We start from the raw sequence: 26,249 nt of genomic DNA, 5'->3' as shown, positions 1-26,249 counted from the left end.
ATGTCTGTCAAGTCATCATGTCGTGTAACAAACTTATACAGAGCTGTATATCAATTACATCTCAATAAAAATGAGAAATAAAAGGAAAAAGAGCAAGCAAAAAGAAGGAAACAATGCTAAGAGGAAAAAATTTAATGAAATAGAGAACAACAGAGAAACTGGATTTATGATTTGAAACCTGCCAGCAAAGAAAACTACATGGCTTCCCTCAAGTCTAGCAAAGACATAATGAAAAAAAAACCTATCTTGCACAAACTCAGAATATACAGGATAATCCAACACTTTTTGTTTTATGAAGAAAGCAAAACCCTGGAACTAAAGTATCAGAAATAAAAATATCCTTCATGAATTCAGATGTAAAAAAACTCAATGAAGTATCAGTAAACTGAATCCAATATTAAAAATGTTATGACAACCAAGTAGTATTTCCCAGGAATGCAAAACTGTTACAGCATTTCCAGCTCTCACTCCCATATAGCCGCCACTCACGGTAAAAAAAAAAAAGAAGAAAAAAATCAAATTAACAAAATGAAGGGAGAAAAACAACATCTCAGCAGATAGAAAAACAACATTTGATACAATTCAATACTCATTCTTAACCACACTTAGAAAATTAGGACTGGAAGGAAAGTTCCCAGTGTGACCTAAAGCCAACAGCATAACACCCATTAAGAAATACTGAACGATTTTCTCTAAGGTCAGGAGACACGAATGACCATTCTCAAAATTTAGTTTCAACACAGAACTGCAAGTCCAAACAGCACAGTAAGGTAAGAAAGAGAGAGAATAATAATAAAGACTTACGGGAGAAGTAAAACTAACTTTGTTCACAGACACCATAATTGTGTATGTAGAAAATCCTAAACACTACAAACTAGTAAGTGGATTAAATAAGCAAGGTCATCAAATACAAGATCAAGGTACAAAAATCAACTGTATTTCTATGTACTATGGGAAGTTGGAAGCTTACACTACCAAAGATTATAGTGTCATCAAGACTGTATGGTGGGCTTCCCTGGTGGCGCAGTGGTTAAGAATCCACCTACCAATGCAGGGAACACGGGTTCAAGCCCTGGTCCAGGATGATCCCACATGCTGCAGAGCACCTAAGCCCATGGGCCACAAATACTGAGCCTGCGCTCTAGAGCCCACAAGCTACAACTACTAAGCCTACATGCCTAGAGCCCGCACTCTGCAACAAGAGAAGCCACTGTAATGAAAAGCCCACGCACCGCAAGGAAGAGTAGCCCCCGCTCGCCACAACTAGAGAAAGCCCGCTCACAGCAACGAAGACCCAAGGCAGCAATAAATTAAATAAATAAATAAATGGCTGCATGGTATTGGCAAAAGAATAGACAAAAAAATGGAACAAAAATAGACCCACCCATATATATATATAATCACCTCATTTTCCAAGACACCAGTGCATTTTAATGGGGAAAATAAAGCCTTTTGAATATGATGTTAGACCACATAAATATGTGCCTGGAAAACTATGAGCCTTGACCCCCAACTTCATGCCATACACAAAAAGTAAGCCAAGATGGGCTAGATTTCAATTTGAAAGCTAAAACAGCTTCCCCCTTTCAAAAATATCACTTAATTGGAGAAAATACCTATTTCCTTATCTTTCTTTTTAACGGCTTTATTGTGTAAGTTATGTAACATAAATCCCACCAGTTTTAAGTAACAACTCAATTATTTTTACTAAATTTATAATTTTGCCATCACCACAATCCAGTTTTCCTTTACCTCGTTTTTTTGTTTGTTTGGCCGCAACGCATGGCTTGCAGAATCTTAGTTCCCTGATCAGGCATTGAACCCAGGTCCTCAGCAATGAAAGCGCATAGTCCTAACCACTGGACCGCCAGGGAATTCCCTCCTTTACCTGTTTTTAAAGGTTAGGCAAACCAAGCCCTCTCATTTCCCTTTCCCTATTATCTCACTTTTTATGTATATTTATGTATAAATGTCATTCTCCATCAAGTAATTTAGGATTCACATTTAATGATAGTTCTTTCCATTATCTTCGTATTTCACGGTGTGAACTTCTAAAATGCAGAAAATAATCTCTACCTTTTTCTCATTTAGCCATATGACTTGAATTATGCTTGCAATATAGCTGAGAACCTTGTGAAGCTAAATCTTGGCTGCTACCAAAATAACTGCTTTCACATCTTCCTGAAATATTAAACTTGCTAAATTACAAAAGTTATTTCCAAAGAGTCTCTCTCTTCTTATCGTCCAATAAAAACTTTACACACAAAGCATGAATTTTTTTTCCTTGGCAGGAAGATTTTGCAAACAATCCTGAAATTTTATACTTTTAAGAAGTCGCTATACAAAAAAATTAGGTGCAAGGTTATCTAACCAAAAATATGGGCAAAACCACTGATTTGTACACATCAATTAATTTAAAGGATTACATTTTTGTTGGTATACACAACCTATGCAACAAGTAAGTATGACATGACAGTCACTGTGAAACACACTAAAAAAGCTTTAAGTGCTATGGATAAACAAACTCATTCAGGCAACATTTACTGAGTTCTGACAATGTGCCAGACACATTTTTGGGGGCACAGGGATTTACCAAAATAAATAAAGCAGAGTCCCTACATTCAAGGAATGCACAGATCAATGCAGGAGACAGACAAATAGACAATATAATGTTACTTAGTTTAATAGATAATAAGATATGTATAGGGACTTCCCTGGTGGCGCAGTGGTTAAGAATCCACCTGACAATGCAGGGGACACGGGTTTGATCCCTGGTCCGGGAAGATCCCACATGCTGCGGAGTAACTAAGCCCGTGTGCCACAACTACCGAGCCTGCACTCTAGAGCCCATCGCCCACAACTGCCAAAGCCCGCGCGCCTAGGGCCTGTGCTCTGCAACAGAAGAAGCCACCACAATGAGAAGCCTGCACACCACAACGAAGAGTACGCCCCCTCGCCGCAACTAGAGAAAGCCCACGTACAACAACAAAGATGCAATGCAGCCAAAAAAATTAATAAAATTAAAATAAATAAACTATTAAAAAAAGAGATACATACAGACGTACATTAGGAAAAGCCATAACGTAATGCCTTCCATGAAACTGGTAATTAGAGTAACAGAAAGAAGAAATCCACTGGAAAAGATAATGTAGAGTGGAAAACAAAAGAGCTCTTGGAAACTGAAATCGGACACCTGCAATAAATACATCAGTAAGTTAGAAGCTAAATCAAGGAAATCTCACATAATGTACAGCAAAAAGATAATGACAAGAAATAAAAGACTGATTATATAAGATAACCAATCCAGTAGATGGAACACCCAACTATCAAGAGTTTTTTTAGAAAAGAGAAAACAGGACTTCCCTGGTGGCGCAGTGGTTAAGAATATGCCTGCCAGTGCAGGGGACACAGGCTCAAGTCCTGGTCCAGGCAGATCCCACAAGCTGTGGAGCAGGTAAACCCGTGCACCACAACTACTGAGCCTGCGCTCTCGAGCCCACGGGCCTTAAAAAAAAAAAAGAAAGAAAGAAAAATTTTTAATAAAAAGAGAAAAAGAAAGTGAAAAAATTAACAGAGAAATAATACTTAAATGTTCCTAGGGCCAAAGAATATGAACTTCTTGTTTTGAAAAAACGTATTTTCTCACAATGATGAGAACAACCATACCGCGGCTCATCATTGTGAAATTTCATAAGAGAGATCAACAAAAAAATCTTAAGAGCCTTCAAACCACCAGGAATCAAATTTCTCAACAGCAAACTGGAACCCGACAACACATTTTCAGCATGGAACTCTACACTCAACCAAAAAAATTATGGAAGTATGAGGGTATAATAAAGCTATTTTTCAACATGCAAGAAGAAAACTGTTAAGAGGGGTGAAGAAGGGGATTACTACCTTCCTCAGAAGTGATTTTATTTAAACATTCTAAAATTCTATGTCCCATACATCCTTTCTGAAGAAATTACTGAAAATGTACTTGAAAAATGCAAATTAAAACCAGAATGATCCCACTTTCACCACTTCTATTTAACACAGTACTGAAAATTGTAACTAAAGCAATTAGGTAAGAAAAAAATAGTATCAATTCAAATTGGAAAGGAAAAAATAAAGGTATCTCTGTCACAGATGACATGATCTTATATGTAGGAAACTCTGAATAATACACACACACGCACACACACACACACAGAGTTAGTTAATAAATTCAGCAAAGCTGCACGATACAAAATCAATATAAAGGATCAGCTTTATTTCCATACACTGTGCAATACACAATATGAAATAGCAATTTCCTTTTCAAAACCAAAATAAGGATGAAACTAACAACCGGTTCTTTGAAAAGATAAAATTGACAACCCTTTACCCAAACTCATCAATAAAAAAAAAGAGGACCCAAAAATATCAAAAATAAAAAAAAGAGAAGTAACAACCGACACCACAGAAACATTTATGTTATCTGATTATGTTATATAATCATTTAGGATTATAAAGAGATTATACCACAGAATTATATGCCAATAAAATGGGCAACCTAGAGGAACTGGATAAATTCCTAGAAATAATCACCTAGTACAATCTCCCAAAACTGAATCAGGAAGAAATACAAAATATAAACAGGCCGATTACAGTAAGTTCCCTACATACGAACCTTCAAGTTACGAACTTTCAAAGATGCGAACATGCATTCCATCACCGTCAGGCATGAGTGAAATTGTAGCTTGCCCTCCACCTCCTATTGCTGAAGATCCTTCAGCTCTACTATATCCCACACCTCCCCTCCCACCTCTAGTCAGTAACTTTTCTTGCCAGTTCACTTGATGCCAGCCCCTGTACACCAGCTGTTGTACTATACTGCTGTACTTTTCAAGGTACTGGACAGTAAGACTATAAATATTATCTTTATTTTTTGTGTTTGCTTGTTCTTTATGTATTATTTGTGTGAAAAGTATTATAAAACTACTACAGAACAGTACTATATAGCCAATTGTGTTAGTCGGGTACCTAGACTAACTTCGTTGGACTGACAAACAAACTGAATGTACGAACACACTCTCAAAACAGAACTCATTCATATGTAGGGGACATACTGTACAAATAATAAAATTGAAACAGTAATTTATAAGACTCCCGAGAAACAAAAGTCCAGGACCAGATGGCTTCAAAGGTGAATTCTACCAAACATTTAGACAATTAACACCTATTCTTCTCAAAATATTCCAAAACATCGAAGAGAAAAGAATGCTTCCGAACTTCTATTAGGTCAGCATCACTCTGATACCAAAATCAAAGACATCACCCCCTCGCAAAAACAATTACAGGCCAATGTCACAGATGAACATAAATGTAAAAATCCTCAACAAAATACAAGCAAAACATATTCAACAATGCATTAGAAGGATCATAAGGACTTCCCTGGAAGCCCAGTGGTTAAGACTCAGTGCTCCCAATGCAGGAGGCCCAGGTTTGATCCCTGGTCAGGGAACTGGATCCCGCATGCTGCAACTAAGAGCCCACATGCCGCAACTAAAAGATCCTGCATGCTGCAACTAAAGATCCCTCCTGCCAAAACTAAGACCCAGCTCACCCAAATAAATAAGTAAATACAAAAGGATCACAAACCTTGATAAAGTGGGGTTTAACCCAGCAATGCAAAGATGGCTCAATATCTGCAAATCAATCTGGTAATGGTAATACCACATTAACAAGTTGAAGAATAAAAATCATGTCATCTCAATAAATGCAGAAAAAGCTTTTGACAAAATTCAGAATCCATTTATGATTAAAAAAACTATCAACAAAGTAGGTACAGAGAGAACATACCTCAACATAATAAAGGTCATACAACAAAAATATAGCCAACACCATACTCAATAGCGAAAAGCTGAAAGCATTGCCTCGAAGATCAGGAACAAGACAAGATGACCACTCTCACCCCTTTTATTCAACATAATATTGGAAATCCTAACCAAAACAATAAGACAAGAAAAATAAATAAAAAGAATCCAAATTGGAAAGGAAGAAGTAAAACTGTCACTGTTTTCAGGTGACATACTATTGCCATATATAGAAAATTCTAAAGACGCCACCAAAAAACTATTAGAACAAATAAATGACTCCGTAAAGTTTCAGGATACAAAATTAAAACACAGAAATCTGTTGCGTTTCTATACACTAACAACAAGCTATCAGGAAGAGAAACTAAGGAATCAATCTCATTTACAACTGCATCAAAAAGAAATAAAATACCTAGAAATATAGCTAACTAAGGAGATAAAAGACTTGTACTCAGAAAACTATAAGACAGTGATGAAAAGAATTGAGACAACACCAACAGATGAAAAGATATACCATGCTCATAGACTGGAAGAATTAACATTGTTAAACTGACTGTACCACCCAAGACAATCTACAGATTGAATGCAATCCCTATCAAAATACCAATAGCATTTTTCATAGAACCAGAAAAAATTACTCTAAATTTGTATGAAAACCTGAAAGACCCCACAGAGTCAAAACAATATTGAGAAACAAGAACAAACTGGAGGTACCATGATCACTGATTTCAAACTATACTACAAAACTACAGTCATCAAAACAGTAAGGTACGTGCACAAAAGTAGACACAGATCAATGGAACAGAACAGAGCGCCCAGAAGTGAACCCATACTTACATGGACATTTAATCTACAACACAGGAGCAAGAATATACAATGGGGAAAAGACAGCCTTTTCAATAAATGGTGTTGAAAAAACCGGACAACTACATGCAAAAGAATCAAACTGGACTATTTTCTCACACAATATACAAAAATAAACTCAAAGTGGATTAAAGACTTAAAGGTAAGACCTGAAATCATAAAACTCCTAGAAGAAAACATAGGCAGTGTTAGCAATATTTTTTACCTCAGTATTAACAATATTTTTTTGGATATGTCTCCTGGGGCAAGGCAAACAAAAGCAGAAACAGAAACAAATCGGACTACATCAAACTAAAACGCTTTTTGCACAGCTTTTGCGCCATCAACAAATGAAAAGGCTGCCTACTGAATGAGAGAAGATATTCACAAACAATTTAACAAACGGCTAATATCCAAAATATACAAAAATTCATTTAACTCAACATCAAAAAAAACAAGCAGGGCTTCCCTGGTGGCGCAGTGGTTGAGAGTCCACCTGCCGATGCAGGGGACACGGGTTCGTGCCCCGGTCCGGGAAGATCCCACATGCCGCGGAGCGGCTAGGCCTGTGAGCCATGGCTGATGAGCCTGCGCGTCCGGAGCCTGTGCTCCGCAACAGGGGAGGCCACAACAGTGAGAGGCCTATGTACCACAAAAAAAAGAAAAAAAAAAAATTTTAAAAAAAAGTGAACAAATGTAACAAAACAAAAACAGAGTCACAGATCTAGAGAAGAAACAGATGGTTACCAGAGGAGGGGAGGGTGAGGGGGAATGAATGAAATAAGTGAGGGAAATTAAAAGAGGTACAAACTTCCAGTTACAAAATAAATGAGTTACAGGGATGAAATGTACAGTGCAGGAAATACAGCCAATAAGAATGTAATATCTTTGCATACTGACAGATGGTAACTAGATTTATAATGATAATCACTTTGTAATGTATAGAAAAATCAAATCACCCTATGCCATGCGCCAGAACGAACATATTGTTGACGTCTATTATACTTCAAAACAAACTCAGAAAGAAATCAGATTTGTGGTTACTGGAGGCAGGGGAATGGGAAATTGGATGATGGTGGTGAAAAGGTATAAACTTACAGTTAGAAAATAAATAAGCACTAGACTTACAATGTACAACATGATTAATAATAAACACTGCTGTATGTTATACATTAAAGTTACTCTGAGAGTAAATCCTAAGAGTTCTCATCACAACGCCTGCCTCAAAATAATCTCAGCTTCCAAATCAAGCTTGCATATAGAAGACAAAGTTTGCATATAGCTAAATACCACTTTCAGATATGATGATAATGCTGTTTCTTGGAGCATGCATATCAAGTTGTTTTTTTCCCTTCAGTAACAAAGATATTGATGCACTCATAAATCTGAACCATTTTCTTGACTCATTAAGATCAGAAGTTTATAATACCACATGTAACACCAAAAGCCACTGTCTATAACAAAGAAATACACATGACTCTTTCAGCTAACAAACTCCTCACCCTGGCCTCCAAAGTAATTTTAAAAGTAAATCCTCCATCATCCAAGGATAGATTAAACTGCTTTTGGATAATGAGGGTAAAAATACTGGTGTTGCCAAAAAATTCCTAGAAGAGAACACAGGCAAAACATTCTCTGACATAAATCATACCAATGTTTTCTTAGGTCAGTCTCCCAAGGCAATAGAAATGAAAGCAAAAATAAACAAATGGGACATAATCAAACTTAAAAGCTTTTGTACAGCAAAGGAAACTATAAACAAAACAAAGAGACAACCTATGGACTGGGAGAAAATATTTGCAAATGATGTGACCAACAAGGACTTAATTTCCAAAATATACAAACAGCTCACACAACTCAATAACAAAAACAAACAACCCAATTGAAAAAAGGACAAAAGACCAAAATAGAACTTTCTCCGAAGAAAATATACAGATGGCCAACAGGGCCATGAAAAGATGCTCAACACCACTAATTATTAGAGAAATGCAAATCAAAACCACAATGAGGTATCACCTCACACCAGTCAGAAAGGCCATCATTAAAAAGTCTACAGGGTTTCCCTGGTGGCGCAGTGGTTGAGAGTCCGCCTGCTGATGCAGGGGACACGGGTTCGTGCCCCGGTCCGGGAAGATCCCACATGCCGCGGAGCAGCTGGGCCCGTGAGCCATGGCCGCTGAGCCTGCGCATCCGGAGCCTGTGCTCCGCAACAGGAGAGGCCACAGCAGTGAGAGGCCCACGTACTGCCAAAAAAAAAAAAGTCTACAAATGACAAATGCTGGAGAGGGTGTGGAGAAAAGGGAATCCTCCTACACTGTTAGTGGGAACGTAAATTAGTGCAGCCACTATGGAAAACGGTATGGAGGTTCCTCAATAAACTAAAAATAGAATTGTCATAGGATCCAGCAATCCCACTCCTGGGCATCTATCTGGACAAAACTATAATTCAAAAAGATACATGCACCCCATGCTCACAGCAGCACTATTCACAACAGCCAAGACATGGAAACAACCTAAATGTCCATCAACAGATGACTGGATAAAGAAAATGTGGTACATATAATATATAATGGAATACTACTCAGCCATAAGAAAAGGAATGAAATAATGCCATTTGCAGCAACATGGATGCAACCAGAGATTATCATACTAAGTGAAGTAAGTCAGAAAGAGAAAGACAAACACCATATGATATCACATATGTGGAATCTAAAATATAACACAAATGAACTTACCCACAAAACAGAAACAGATTCACATAGAAAACAGACTTGTGGTTGCCAAGGGGAAAAGAAGAAGGGGAGGGATGCATTGGGAGTCTGGGAGTAGCACATGCAACTATTATGTACAGAATGGATAAACAACAAGGTCCCACAGGATAGCAGTGTATATTCAATGTCCTGTGATAAACCATAATGGAAAAGAATATGAAAAAGAATGTACATATATGTCTAACTGAATTGCTTTGCTGTACAATAAAAATTAAACACTAAATCAACTATCCTTCAATAAAATCAATTCAAAAAAATACTGGTGTTGAAGTGTTTCAATTTTTTTAAATTGTACTGGGTAATCAAGATGATTACACACTGGGTGGCATCCTCTAGTTGCAAATGCCAAAAAAAAAAAAAAAAAAGCCACACTGAAAAGCATAAACTGAAAACCACTTTCCCCCTTGACAGAATAAAAGAAAAACCTGTTCACTGCTTGAGTAACATATACTCCACCTGTCAACTACCCTTAGAAAATAGCAAAGCACTAACTTGCCCATAAACAAGTCAGGGAACTCATCAATGTGGGGATTCCAAACTCAAAGAATAGTAGCTGTTAATGGGATATGAATTAAGTGAGAAAAGGAAGGTAAAAGAAAAGTACTGGGCTGGGATATACTTCTGCCGAACTTGGGTTTTAACACTCAAATAAGGCAAGTTTCCAGCTGCACATGTACGGAGTTTAGAAATAGCCACTATGTTCTAACAAGTGAAAAGTTAAAGGGACTGAAAATTCAACAACTCTTTTGAATCCATCAGAGACGGTGAGGGGACTCCCTCGTGGTCCAGTGGTTAAAAATCCACCTTCCAATGCAGGGGACGCGGGTTCCATCCCTGGTCAGGGAACTATAAGATCCCACATGCTGCAGGGAAACTAAGCCTGTGCACCGCAACAAAGAGCCCACGTGTCGCAACTAAGAACCGACGCAGCCAAATAAATATTTTTTGAAAAGAAACAAGCCAGGTTTCACACAGGCTTCTCTATTTAAAAAAAAAAGAGAGAGAAAGAGACAGTGAGAGTACAGTGCAAACTGCTGAAAACAGTCAGGTGGATACAGGGGATCATGGTTGGAGCAGTAACTGACAATGGAAACCACCTTGGGAACCAGTGCCAGGGTAGAAAAACCTGAACTGTAACTGGAGTTGCCGGAGGCTCAATGTAGACAAGCCTGAGTTTAAAACTCCAGGGGTACCCAGTTATAGGGGTGCTCCCACATTTCTGTAAGTTTTCCACCAGGAGCTAGACTAGGTTCTCACAGTAAATATTTCCTCGTGAGAAAAATCCTGGGCCGGGGGGGTCAGTCTCTGTTACTTGTAACAAAAAAGCCTAACCTCTGGAAAAATTAGTTAACCAGTCTAACTTGGTGGGTTTTATCAGAGCCTAACTGACCTGGGGAAAGGAAATATCTAACTCCAGCCTACTCTAGCCAATCCTGTCCAACTTAAGGGGGCAAGAAAGAATATGAGAAGTACTTGTGAAGTTCACAGTCCAGAGGCACAGACTCATTAAAAACTGAGACCTAACCATAGGACTAAAGTAAAGAACACTTCCCTTTCCCTCACATCCATGCCTTACCACAACATTACTAAAGGCCTATTTACAGCACTTCCTTTTACCTAACACATCATGTCCAACTATCAAGAAAACATTACAAAGCATACTAAAAGGCAAAAAACCACAATTTGAAGACAGAGCAATCATCACAATTATCATACTGGGATGCTGAAATTACCAGATTGGGAATTTATAACTATGATTAACATACTAAGGATTCTAATAAATAAAGAAATAACATGCAAGAACAGATGTGCAATGTAAGCAGAGAAATGAAAATCCTAAGAAAAACAAAAAGATGCTAAAGATCAAAAATATGGTAAAAGAAATGAAGAATGCCTTTGATAGGCTTATTAGTAGACTAGACACAGCTCAGGAAACAATCTCTGAGCTTGAAGATATAGCAACAGAAATCTCCAAAACTGAAAAGGAAAGAAAACAAAGGCTGAAAAGAACAGAATATCCAAGGACTGTGGGACAACTACGAAAGATGCAAGGGCTTCCCTGGTGGTGCAGTGGTTGAGAGTCCGCCTGCCGATGCAGGGGACAGGGGTTCGTGCCCCGGTCCGGGAAGATCCCACATGCCGCAGAGCGGCTGGGCCCATGAGCCATGGCCGCTGAGCCTGCGCGTCCAGAGCCTACGTTCCGCAACGGGAGAGGCCACAACAGTGAGAGGCCCGCGTACCGCAAAAACAAACAAACAAAAAAAAAAGATGCAACATACGCATAATGTGAGTATCAGAAGAAGAGAGAAACAGAAGAAATATTTAAAACAATGATGACTGAGATTTCTCCAAATTAACGTCAGACATCAAACCACAGAACCAGAAGCTCACAGAACACCAAGAAGGATAACTACCGAAAGACTATATGTAGTGATGCCATTTTTAAACTACAGAAAATCAAAGATAAAGAAAATATACTAAAAGAAGCCAGAGGAAAAAGACACCTTACCTACAGAGGAACAAAGATAAGAATTCTATCCAACTTCTCAGAAACCACAGAATCAAAAAGAGTGAAATATTATAAGTATTCAGAGAGTAAAACACCAACCTAGAATTCTGTACCCTGCAAAATTAAAGGAGAAATAAAGACTTTCACAAACAAAAATTAACAGAATTTGTTGCCAGTTGATCTGACTTGCAAGAAATATTAAAAGAAGTCCTTCAGACAAATGTAAAATATCACAGGTCAAACTCAGATCTCCATAAAGAATAAGGAAGAAATAAGTGAATGTAAAATAAAAACTTTCTTTTGTTGTTGTTCTTAGTTGATCTAACAGGTAAAAATTTGTTCAAAATAGGGCTTCCCTGGTGGCGCAGAGGTTGAGAGTCCGCCTGCCGATGCAGGGGACACGGGTTCATGCCCTGGTCAGGGAAGATCCCACATGCCGCGGAGCGGATGGGCCCGTGCTCCATGGCCGCTGAGCCTGCGCTCTGCAGTGGGAGAGGCCATGGCAGTGAGAGGCCCGCGTACCACACACACACACACAAAAAAAGAATGTAAAAATTTGTTCAAACTAATAATAGCAACAATGCGTTTGATTACTTACGTATATATCACATATATATACTTATACATAAGTGAAATGAATGATGGCAGTGATACAAAGAACAAGAGAGAGGATTTACAAACTACCTGTGAAGCAATATAGTGTTATCTGAAAATGGACTTGGGTTAAGTTGTAAATGTATATTCAAACCATAGAGTAACCACTAAAAAGAGTTAAAGTATAACTGATATGCTAAGAAGAGAAAGAAAACCAAATCATATAAAATGCTCAACTAAAACCACAAAAGGCAAATAAAGAGTGGAAAACAAAAATAGAAACAAAGAAAAAGGACAAAAGAAAAGCTGTAACAATTATGGTAGATATTAATCCAACTGTTTCAATAATCACTTTGAATGTCAACAGTCTAAATGCACCAGTCAGAATGGATCAAAAAACAGGACCCGGGGCTTCCCTGGTGGCGCAGTGGTTGAGCGTCCGCCTGCCGATGCAGGGGACACAGGTTCGTGCCCCAGTCCAGGAAGATCCCACATGCCGCGGAGCGGCTGGGCCCGTGAGCCATGGCCACTGAGCCTGCGCATCCGGAGCCTGTGCTCCACAACCGGGGAGGCCACAGCAGTGAGAGGCCTGCGTACTGCAAAAAAAAAAAAAAAAAAAAAAAAAAAAAACACAAGACCCAGGGCTTCCCTGGTGGCACAGTGGTTAAGAATCCACCTGCCAATGCAGGGGACGTGGGTTCGACCCCTGGTCCGGAAAGATCCCACATGCTGCGGAGCAACTAGGCCCGTGCGCCACAACTACTGAGCCTGCGCTCTAGAGCCCACAAGCCACAACTACTGAAGCCCAAGCACCTAGAGCCCGTGCTCTGCAAAGAGAAGCCACTGCAATGAGAAGCCCGCACACTGCAACAAGAGCAGCCCCCGGTTGCTGTAACTAGAGAAAGCCTGCGCACAGCAACGAAGACCCAACACAGCCAAAAATAAATAAAATAAATTAATTTTTTAAAAAAAGACCCAATTACATATTGGGTCTGTAAAATCCACTTTAAATATAAAGACACATAAAAATTAAAAGTAAATGGATAGAGAAAAATATATCATGCTAACACTAATCAAAAGAAAGCAGGAGTAGCTATTTTAATTTCAGACAGAATAGACTTAAAAGTAATGAAAGTTATCAGGGATAATGAAGGATGTTACATAATTATAAAGGGTCAATCCTCCAAGAAGACGTAACAATCCTTAATGTGTATGTGCCCCAAAACAGAGTATCAACCTACATGAAGCAAAAACTAAAAGAAATGGCAAGGAGAAACAGATGAATCTACTATTAGAGACTGAAACACATCAGAAATGGACAGATCCAGCAGGCAGAAAGTCAGTAAGGACATAATGGAATTCAGTTAAGCCATCAATTAACTAGATCTAATTGACATATATAGATTACTTCAACAACAGCAGAATACACATTCTTCTCAAGTTAACATGGAACATTCACCAAGCTAAACCACATTCTGGACCATAAAACACATCTTAAATAACTTGAAAGACTATAATGGAATTAAACTAGAAATCACTGACAGAAAAATAACAAAAATCCCAAAGTAACTGATTAAACAACACACTTCTAAATAACACATGGGTCAAAGAAAAAATCTCGAGAGAAATTTTTAAATATTCTGAACTAAGTGAAAATATAAATACAACTTATCAAAATTTGTGGTACACAGAGAAAGCAGTGCTTACAAAGAAACATAGCACTGAATGCATATATTAGAAAAGAAAGAAGATCTAAAATCAATAATCTAAGTTTCCACCTTAGGAAATTAGAAAAAAAGGAGCAAATTAAATCCAAAGTGAGCAGCAGAAAAGAAATAAGAATCAGGGCAGAAATCAATGAAATTGAAAACAGAAAAATCAGTAGATAAAAATCAATAAAACCGAAAGCTGATTTTTTTAACTTTTGATTTTTTTTATTGATCTTTTCAGAGATCAATAAAAAAAAGTCAATAAGCCTCTAGCCAGGCTAAGGAAAAAAGAGAGAAGACACAAATTACTATTATCAGAAATAAAAAGAAGGGGGACTTCCCTGGTGACACAGCAGTTAAAAATCCACCTTCCAATGCAGGGGATGTGGGTTCGATCCCTAGTCAGGGAACTGGATCCCACATGCATAGCACAACTAAGAGTTTGCATGCCACAACTAAGGAGACCACCAGCCGCAACTAAGACCTAGTGCAACCAAAATAAATAATAAATTAAATTTAAAAAAAGAAAAAGAGGGACACCACTACAGATCCCATGGACATCAAAAGGATAATAAACGAATATATGAACAATTTTATGCCAACAAATGATACCCTAGATGAAATGAGCCAATTCCTTGAAAAACACAATCTTCCAAAGCTCACACAAGAGACAATCAAAATAGGCCTATATTTATTTAAGAAATTGAATCAATAAGGTTCCAAAACAGAAAGCACCAGGCCCAGATGGGTTCACTGGTAAAATTTCCCAAACATATGAGAAAGAAATGATACCAATTCTCTACAATCTCTTTCAGAAGATGGAGTAGTGGCAATACTTCCTGACTCCTATGAAGCCAGCATAACACCAATCCCAAAACCAGACAAAGACATTACAAGACAACTACAGACCATTATTCCTCAAGAACATAAATGCAAAAATCCTCAAAGTAAGAGCAAATCAAATAAAACATATAAAAAGAATTATACACCATGACCATGCGGGATTCATCCCAGGTATACGAGGCTGGTTCATTCAAAAATCAATTAACATAATCCATCACATCAATAAACCAGAAAAGAAAAAAGTCACATGATATCAACAGATTCAGAAAAAAAGCATTTGGCAATATGCAACACCCATCCATGATAAAAACTCTCAGTAAATTAGCAATAGAAGGGAACTTCCTAAACTTAATCAAGAATATCTACAAAGGGAACTAAGATCCCGCATATGGCAAGGCACAGCCAAAAAAAAGAATATTTACAAAAAACCTAAAACAAACATCATACTTAATGGTGAGAAACTAGAAACTTTCCCACTAAGATCAGAAACAAGGCAAGGATGTCATCTCTCATCACTCCTTTTCAGCATCATACTGGAAGTCCTAGTGAATGCAATAGGACAAGAAAAGCAAATAAAGGAATACAGATTTGAGAGAAAGAAAGCTGTCTTGTTTATGAATGACATGATCATCTAGGTAGAAAATCCAAAAGAATCTCCAAAAAACTTCTGGAACTAATAAGTGATTATAGCAAGGTTGCAGAATACAAAGATAAAGTACCAAAGTCAGTTGCTTCCCTATATATCAACAGAGAACAAGTGGAATTTGAAGTTAAAAAAACAATACCATTTACATTGTCACCCCCAAATAGTGAAATACTGATATATAAATCTAATATGTACAAGATCAATATGGGGAAAATGACAATACTCTGATGAAAAAAATTAAAGAACTAAATAAATGGAGAGATAGTCAGTGTTCATGAATAGGAAGAGTCAATATAGTTAAGATGTCAGTTCCTCCCAACTTGATCTATAGATTCAATGCAACCAAAATCAAAATCCCAGCAAGTCATTTTATGGAACTTATTCTCAAGTCTACATAGAGAAGAAAAAGACCCAGAATAGCCAATACAATATTGAAGGAGAACAAAGTTGGAGGGCTAACACTACCCAGGTTCAAAACTTACTTAAAAAGCTACAGTAATCAAATCAGTGTAGTACTGGTGAAAGAACAAATAGGTCAATGGAACAGACTAGAGAGCCCACAAATAGACTCACATAAATAGAGTCAACTGATCTTTGACAAAGGAGCAAGGACAGTACAATGGAGCAAAGAGAGTCTTCTCAACAAATGGTGCTGGAACAGCAGGACATCCACATGCAAAGAAATCAATCTAGACGCAGACCTTCCAACTTTCACATAAATTAATACAAAATGGATCATAAACCAAAATGTAAAACACAGAACTATAAGGATCCTAAAAGATAACCTAAAAGAAAACCTACATGACCTTAAATATGGCAATGACTTTTTAGATATGAAATCAAAGGCATGATCCATGAAGGAAATCATTGATAGGCTGAACTTCATTAAAATAATAAACTGCTTTGTGAAAGCCAACAAGAGAATGAGAAGACAGACCACAGACTAGGAGAAAATATTTGCAAAAGACATGTTATCCAAAATATACAAGGAACTGGGACTTCCCTGGTGGTCCTTAAGAATCCACCTTCCAATGCAGGGGACGCAGGTTCGATCCCTGGTCAGGGAATTAAGATGCCACATGCCACGGGGCAACTAAGCCTGCACACTGCAACTACTGAGCCCACGCACTCTGCAGCCCGTGTGCCACAAGTAGAGAAGCCCGCGTGCCACAACGATCCCGCATGCCACAACTAAGACCCAAGGCAGCCCCCCCAAAAAAACACACCAAAATATATAAGGAACTCTTAAGAAAACAGTAAAACAATCTGATTAGAAAATGGGCCAAAGACCTTAAAAGACACCAAAGATGACATACAGATGGCAAATAAGCATATGAAAAAATGCACCACATCGTGTCATCAGGGAAAGGCAAATTTAAACAAGATACTACTACTACACACCTATTAGAAAGGCCAAAATCCAGAAAACTGACAACACCAAGTGCTGACAAGGATGCAGAGCAACAAGAACTCTCATTTCTGCAAAATGGTACAGCCACTTTGGAAGAGTTTGGCAGTTTCTTATAAACCTAAGACTACTGTTACCGTACGATCTAGCGACCACAATCTTTGGTATATACCCAAGTGAACTGAAGGCTTGGACATGGATGTTTGTGGCAGCTTTATTCATAATTGCCAAAACTGGGAAGCACCCAAGATGTCCTTCAGGAAGTGAATGAATAAATGAACTGGTACAACCAAACAAGGAAATACTATTCAGCACTGAAAAAAAATGTGGTATCAAGCCATGAATAGACATGAAGGAAACTTATATACATATTACTAAGTGAAAGAAGCCAATTTGAGAAGGCTACATACTGTATAATTCCAACTATATGAAATTCTGGACAAGGCAAAGCAGTGAGATAATAAAAAGGTAAAAGATTGCCAGATGGGAAGGGGAATTAACAGGTGGAGAATAGAGGATTTCTAGGGCAATGAAAATACTCTGTATGATACAGTGAGGGTGGATACATGTCATTACATATTTGTCCAAACCCCAGAATGTATATCACCAACAATGAACCCTTATGTAATCTACGGACTTTGGGTGATTATGATGCATCAATATAGGTTCATCAATTGACACAAATGTACCACTCTGGTAGGGAATGTTGCTAATGGGAATGGCTATGCATGTGTGGAGGCAGGGGCTGTATGGGAAATCTCTGTACTTTCCTCTCAATTTTGCTGCAAACCTAAAATTGCTCTAAAAACATAAAGACTTTGATAAAAATAAATAAATAACACAAGTTCAAATTTAAAAAGCACAAGAGTATATCATGCTATTTTAACATGTAATAATCTTCAGCTTATTTCTTACTCAGGCAATTTATGGATTAGGAAGTCCACAGGGCACAAAATTCTTATGTACTACATATAAACAACTTTACTTTAAATCTCTTCTGTGCCTCACTGGGTAAATTCTGTTTCAGTTATGATTTGGGGGTCATTCTTTTCCCTTCCCCAATCAATCAAGAGTTGTCTATACATACTGTACATCAACTATATTTCAATATTTTAAAAAATTCATCTATATATATTAACAAGGAACAGCCACACATGATTAACGAAAGTCTAAACCTACAATCTAAATCTAAGGTCCCCATTCTGATGAGTCATCTAATTTGCCTACAATTCTGGATTGTGAACCCAATCCATATTCATTATAGAAAAATGAACTGTCACTTCACAGAATGTAAAAGCAACTGTGGTACATTTTATAGCAGCTTGCATTTATCAATGTCTAAAGTCAGCAATCCACACAATCAGTATTTTAAATTCAAACCTTCCTTTTATCTCTAAGAACAGAAAATCTGTTACCTACCTTTCAGAAACCTCTTGCTTCAACTGAGGAACTTCACCAAGTGCTGAATCAATATCCATGAAACCTAGAAAGTCTCGTTTTACATTAAGGGAAGGCTTCTCCAAACCCTTGCATGATGCTTCATGACCCCTCAATAAAGGATCCGAATCAGTTAGCTGTATCTCTGACCCCTCACCTTCTGTAAGACGGACCCGTTGACCAGGAGAACTGGGAACACTATTCCCTTCCTGGTCAGAGCTGTTCTTTTGCTTTCCATCTCTCTGGGGCTTACTATTCAGCCCATCATCCCGGAAGCCTTTAGCAAATGGATTGTAATCTATTTTCAACTGGGTAATCTGAATGTTTTGATAAGCTGTTACTGCAAAGAATTCAGTCTGTGGGAAGGTAAAAGTGTGGACACCAGGGCCATTTAACTGTATCACTTCGGTAGCCTTCTCTGCAGGCACCAAATGAAGCCTCGGCAGGTAGCGATGCATAGAGTGCAAGATAATATGCCCTTCTTGGTCCAGTGTATTGTTGGTAAGTTTGAGTTTATAGAAAGATACTGGTTGATGCATCCAATAATGACCTGTGGAAGGAGATTCTGGATGAATAAAAACCCTCCCCAAAACATGGGGTTCAGCCTTCCCACTGGGTTCCCACCAGCGACCATTCCATTTATAACGATGGTTATCCACAGGAGATATATCCATGACGAGGATATATTTCATATTTGAATCTAAACCTGTTATCCAATAACGACAGTAAGGAAACATGCGTCTTCCCTGCTTGGTCAGGATCATCTCTGTGCTTCGATGATAGAATTCGTTCCACATACTATTGTTATCCAAGGTGACAGTGATTCCTCCTACAGTACAATCAGCTGGAAGGCAAATCTTTCCCTTAGATTTTCCTGGTGATGAAACACTGCTAGCCAAAGCGCAGGCATCCCGATTAGTAACCAAAATTCCTTGATCAGTTTTGCCATTTCCTGGCTGTTTTAGGATGACAAAGAAGGTAGGTGCTGCTCCTGCCACTGTCCCACCATCTTGATTAGCCAATATAATCTGCTGTTTCTCCTCCATGATTCCAGTGGGAAAATCAGTAGTAAGATAACTATAGTTACCACATAATCACAATGGCCTTCCCAGCCTAAAAAACAAGCAAAAAAACACTTTAATCAAGTGAACATTTATTTTGTTAACAAAAATACAAGAATGATTACATTACCCCCAAAATATATTCCTAAATTCTTCTAAGACTTTGCTTCTACCTTTCTCTCAATCATTGTGAAGATACTGATTCTGGAATATTTGATTATCTCTTTAAAGTTCGTTTTAATCTAATTAGTTAAATTATTCATATCCCAATCTCCAATAATTCACTATACATACTACAATCTCAAATAAAAACAAAAAGTGTACATTCATTTTAGAAAAACTACATGAAAGTATAAAAGTATACAGACTTGGAACTTCCCTGGTGGCACAATGGTTAAGAATCTGCCTGCCAATGCAAGGGAGGATCCCTGGTCGGGGAAGATCCCACTTCCACGGAGCAACTAAGCCCATGTGCCACAACTACTGAGCCCAAGCACCACAACTACTGAGCCCAAGCGCCACAACTACTGAGCCCAAGCACCACAACTACTGAAGCCCGTGTACTCTAAGGGCCTGCATGCTGCAACTACAGGGCCTGCATGCCACAACTACTGAGCCTGCATGCTGCAACTACTGAAGCCCGCACACCTAGAGCCCATGCTCTGCAACGAGAGAAGCCACCGCAATGGGAAGTCCGCGCACCGAAACGAAGAGTAGCCCCTGCTCACCACAACTAGAGAAAGCCTGCGTGCAGCAACGAAGACCCAACGCAGCCAAAAAAATTAATTAAAAATAAAATAAATGCCTTAGTTTTTAGAAAAGAAAAATATACAGACTTAAAGAGATCAAATTGGAAAGTTATTTTCATTTTAAAAGGATCCTGATACTTAATGAATTAGTTTACCAGAGGATTCCATTACACAGCAAGTTCTCCTGAGATGAGCAAAAATTAACAAATTTGGAGATAGCCTCATCCACCAGAGGGCAGACAGCAGAAGCAAGAAGAACTAGAATCCTGTAGCCTCTGAAACAAAAACCACATTCACAGAAAGATAAACAAGATGAAAAGGCACAGGGCTATGTACCAGATGAAGGAACAAGATAAAACCTCAGAAAAACATCTAAATGAAGTGGACATAAGCAACCTTCCAGAAAAAGAATTCAGAATAATGATAGTGAAGATGATCCAGGACCTCAGAAAAACAATGGAGGCAAAGATCGAGAGGATGCAAGAAACGTTTAACAAAGACCTAGAAGAATTAAAGAACAAACAAAGATGAACAATACAATAACTGAAATGAAAACTACACTAGAAGGAATCAATAGCAGAATAACTGAGGCAGAAGAACGGATAAGTGACCTGCAAGACAGAATGGTGGAATTCACTGCTGCAGAATGGAATAAAGAAAAAAGAATAAAAAGAAATGAAGACAGCCTAAGAGACCTCTGGGACAACATTAAACACAACAACATTCACATTATAGGGGTCCCAGAAGGGGAAGAGAGAGAGAAAGGACCCGAGAAAATATTTGAAGAGATTATAGTCGAAAAATTCCGTAACATGGGAAAGGAAATACCCACCCAAGTCCAGGAAGCATAGCGAGTCCTATACAGGATAAACCCAAGGAGAAACACTACGAGACACGTAGTAATCAAATTGGCAAAAATTAAAGAAAAAGAAAAATTATTGAAAGCAGCAAGGGAAGAATGACAAATAACATACAAGGGAACACCCATAAGGTTAACAGCTGATTTCTCAGCAGAAACGCTACAAGCCAGAAGGGAGTGGCATGATATACTTAAAGTGATGAAAGGGAAGAACCTACAGTCAAGATTACTGTACTAGCAAGGATCTCATTCAGATTCGATGGAGAAATCAAAAGCTTTACAGACAAGCAAAAGCTAAGAGAATTCAGCACCACCAAACCAGCTCGACAACAAATGCTAAAGGAACTTCTCTAACTGGGAAACACAAGAGAAAAAAAGGACCTAAAAAACAAACCCAAAACAATTAAGAAAATTGTATTAGGAACATACATCTCGATAATTAACTTAAATGTGAATGGAGTAAATGCTCCAACCAAAAGACACAGGCTTGCTGAATGGAGACAAAAACAAGACCCATATATATGCTGTCTACAAGAGACCCACTTCAGACCTAGGGACACATACAAAGTGAAAGTGAGGGGACGGAAAAAGATATTCCATGCAAATGGAAATTGAGAGAAAGCTGGAGTAGCAATACTCGTATCAGATAAAATAGACTTTAAAATAAAGAATGTTACAAGAGACAAGGAAGGACACTACATAATGATCAAGGGATCAATCCAATAACAAGATATAACAATTATAAATATATATGCACCCAACAAAGGAGAACCTCAATACATAAGGCAACTGCTAACAGCTATAACACAGGAAAAAAAAAAAATTAACAAATTTACATGTTATCTTTGTATATGATCAACACTTTTTATGGTAATGGCATGAGTTCATACATAAGTAAAATACTATTTACCTTGTTAGTACATACATTTAAAGAAACCATGACAAATCACTGGAACTTACTAGGAAAGAAACAGTTGGCTCCACACCTCAGACCTTACACTGAAAAAAATTCCAGACAGACCAAACATTTAAATCCCACCCCACCCCGCCTCAGTGTAATTTTTTTTTAATTCTTAAAGAAATCTTTGAGAAAACCTTTTTGATAATAAGTAGGACATAAAATCTAGAAGTCAATAAGATGACAGAATTTTTGATAAATTCAAAATCATGTAAATTTGTTTTTAACATGACAAAAACCACCCACGCAAAATAAAAAACAAATGCCTGACTGGAAAACTGTATTTGCAACTTATATCATAAAGAACTCATTTCCCGGGGCTTCCCTGGTGGCGCAGTGGTTGAGAGTCCGCCTGCCGACGCAGGGGACACAGGTTCGTGCCCCGGTCCGGGAAGATCCCACATGCCGCAGAGCGGCTGGGCCCGTGAGCCATGGCCTCTGAGCCTGCGCGTCCGGAGTCTGTGCTCCGCAACGGGAGAGGCCACAACAGTGAGAGAGGCCTGCGTACCGCAAAAAAAAAAAAACAAAAACTCATTTCCCTAATATCAAAAGGGATCTTTTTATACAAATCAACAAGACAAAAAATCTAACAGAAAAATGGGCAAAGAATAGAAAAAGCAAATGGTTATGAAAACGTACATAGTCTCGGAATAGAGGAAATTAAAGTCGTCCTAAAATACTGTTTTTTACCCTATCAGAACAGCAAAAATCAAAGTTTGGCAGAGGTGTTGTAAAGGGTGTACGTCAACCAGCATTCTCATCTAACCAGCTGCTGAGAGTGTAAGATGACAGAATCTAAGAGGATAACATGAAAATATCAAAAGTACAAATGCATACATCCCATGAAACAGCAGTTCTTCTAGGGCTTTATCTTATATACATGTGTGCAAATACACGCATACACACCAGTGATAAATGGTGGTACAACGACGGAGTGGAATATTCTGCAGCTAGAAAAGAATTATAAACTTTATGGACTCATACAAAATTATCTACAAGATATATTAAGAGCATAAAGTTCAAAACAACTGTAGATTATGCTACATACTTCTATAAAGTTTAAACAAAAAAAAAGCCAAAGAAAAAAACCAGTATGTATGTATTTGCTTGACACAGACTATCTGTAAAGACAAAAAAGGAACTGGTAGTATTGGCTTTATCAAGGGAAATCAGGGTGGCTGGAAGAATACATATTCTGACACTTTCTAAATTTTTATCTTGTAGACATACAACCAATTTCAAAAAAAAAACTGAATTAGTTAATTCATAAATGTTACAAGAAAAACGCCACATATATTGTATGATTCCATTTACATGAAATGTCCAGAATAGGCAAATCTACAGAAAGTAGATCCATAGTTGACAGTAAAAAGGGAGAGGAATAATTGGCACAATTGCTAATTGGTATGGGGTTTCTTTTGGGGGTGATCGAAATGTTCAGGAACTAAAAACCACTTAAATGTATCCTTTAAAATGGTGAATTTTATGTTATGTGAATTATATCTCAATAAAATGTTTTAAAGAAATCTCAGATTGTTACATTCAACTAAAGTGATGTGCTAAATTACCTAAATATTCTACAAGATATAAAGTTATCACCAATTAGCTTTTATACAAAAAAGGAAAATGTTACATCACTACTTCTGTTTAAAGTGGGTCAGTAATTTTGACTAATCAGATTGAGCCACTTATTGGTGCTCCTCATTATAATTAAAAGTCTAATTTTACTCTTCATCAGAACTACTAACAAGCAGCAAAAGCATCTGATCTGAATTTCACATCTTCTTACAGGGCTGGCCACATGACCGCCCCCCCAAAAAGTTGGGGGGACTCCAAAACTTAAAATATTCATTAGCCTGAGGATAATATTTAAAAAATCAAGGCTTTAAAAAAGGTTGGCTATTGTTTTGTATTATGGCTAAATGTGAAAACAGAAACACACTTTCTGACACCACTGTACTAATACCCAGGAAAGGTGAAAAAAGAATCTCTCCTCCGATTTGGCATTTAAGAGATAGATAAAATTTAGAGTGATTCTTTTCAAAAGCTTTCTCAGGCTTAAGGCAATTAAGTTTATTGGTTTCCTAAAACTACCAAGTTTAAGTAACACCTATCAGAGACCGATAAAACAAAATTTAAACACACTGAGAAGTCACAAATAAAGTGACTTTATAAAAATAGTAAAGTTCAGAAAATTCACAAAAACCAATTCCTCTAAAATGGTGTATATATCAAATAACACAAATTCCTAATCCTGTATTTAGTCCATAAAGCTCAAAATTTTGTTACAAATCAAGTATTTTTGTAAGCAATTATGCAAAAACACTCTCATGAAGTGCATTTAAATATGGCACACAGCAAAGAAGTATCTGAAAAATTTTTTTCGCTATCCCAAACCTATGAAGACATTATAGGGTTCAGAATATCCTAAACATTATCTTCTATAATATTAAATTCTTGATTTTCAGATCATTTTTACAGGTAAAACTGGGGCAAAGAAGTTTTAACCAATCACTATCCTTTAAAAATTAATCTATGAAATATCAAAGATTCTACTGACAGAAATCCAGTTTAGCGTTAGAGACTGAACTGAAGTAAACTTCATACTTACATTATATATACACATTTCAAAATTTTCCTTTCATCTAAACAGAAAAATTAAGTGCAGAAGAGTCAGACTGCCATACCTGCACTCTGTACACAGGTAACTAATAAATGTAAAAATGTGTATTAAGAGGAAAAAAAAGTTAGAACTTTCTGACTTTTGATTTGTATAAGGTCTTTTTTTTAATCCTCCAGTCAAGTTATTCCAGGAGTTGATCAAAATGTATAAAACCAAAAACCTAATTTACAAACAAAACAATCTCTATCTTGAGCCATACGTTGCTATTTGGCTTACAAACAAGTAATAAAATTTTATTCCACAACAATCTTTAAGCACAGATTTCACTTCACTATAAGCAATATGCCTATGCTTTTGGAATACTATATATACTGGATTTTCTAAAGAAAGGATAGTCAGTTCAGCAAATTTAGCTGTTTCAGACACAGAAATACCACTCTAAAGTCTAAGATAACTTTAACCAATTGCAAAAATCAAATTACTTTAGGAAGAGCTAGGCTACTCATGAAGCAGTAAATCTCCTTCCAGCAAGATTCTAAAAATACTCTGTGTTTGGCTCTCTGAAAGCATTAAGGAAGACCACAGTTTTGGTACATAGATATAACTTAACATTCAAAAAAACAATCTCAGTTCAGCTGTTCCAAGATCAAGCAGTTATCTACATAAAATAACTATAAAAATGACCCGAGGAGTTAAGTTTAATTGTGGATGTGAAATACTAACATTCTGAAAATGTCAACGTTTTGAAGGTACAGGCACTCACACACCAACACACAAATGCCATTTCGCAGAGAATGTTTTCGGGTAACATGGCAAGTTCCATAAGTAAATTGCTACAATTTCGGAGTCCCTATTCTGAGTATCTTTTCACCAGTGACATCTCTGGGAAATGTTTAACTACTAAAGCCATAACCCTCATACAACTTACCAAATACACTAACCGGTTTACTAGGTAGGTACCTAATTCAATGATTCAGGTACTAGTACGCCAATTTAAAATTCCAAATCAATACCATTACTTTAAAAACACAAACTATTCAAATGATGGTGAACCTAAACCGAATGTTTCCGAAGTTGCTAAAAATAACCATAACTTTTCATACAACAAATGCATTACTGTATGGTAGGTACAAAGATGTTAGTTTGTTCCTTAACATAATCATTCACTGTAAGAGTGTGGTTACGTTTCTGAAACTCAAATTTGTAAGAGAATAGGTTCACTCGAATTTCAGTATTCACCAATATACAATGAGCCCAGAAATTTGAAAAATCTTTTTAAAACTATAATTTGCACACAAAAATAATCAGAAAATATGATAGCAAGTGATGCAAAGAGTAAAAGAGCCAACTATCCGTTCTTAATCGTCATTAAGTTAACTTTAATAATTAAATAAATGGTACT

General features: G+C 37.4%; 1 protein-coding gene across 13 annotated transcripts in view; it reads right to left on the bottom strand.

Annotated features, from left to right (window-relative positions):
* Positions 1-26,249, bottom strand: part of MGA (MAX dimerization protein MGA) — a 159,983-nt gene that overhangs the window by 71,404 nt on the left and 62,330 nt on the right. For all 13 annotated transcript variants that reach the window (XM_060005039.1, XM_060005040.1, XM_069540451.1 and 10 more), the window contains exon 2: positions 18,580-19,710. In XM_060005039.1, coding sequence (XP_059861022.1) covers positions 18,580-19,643 — 1,064 coding nt within the window. In that variant the 5' untranslated portion in view covers positions 19,644-19,710. The remainder of the gene's footprint in view (positions 1-18,579; positions 19,711-26,249) is intronic.

The sequence above is a fragment of the Delphinus delphis genome, chromosome 2 (genome assembly GCF_949987515.2).
Source record: "Delphinus delphis chromosome 2, mDelDel1.2, whole genome shotgun sequence".
NCBI classification, from domain to species: Eukaryota; Metazoa; Chordata; class Mammalia; order Artiodactyla; family Delphinidae; genus Delphinus; species Delphinus delphis.
The sequence above is the reverse complement of the archived record's forward strand: the minus strand, read 5'-3'. Positions and strand labels throughout refer to the sequence as shown.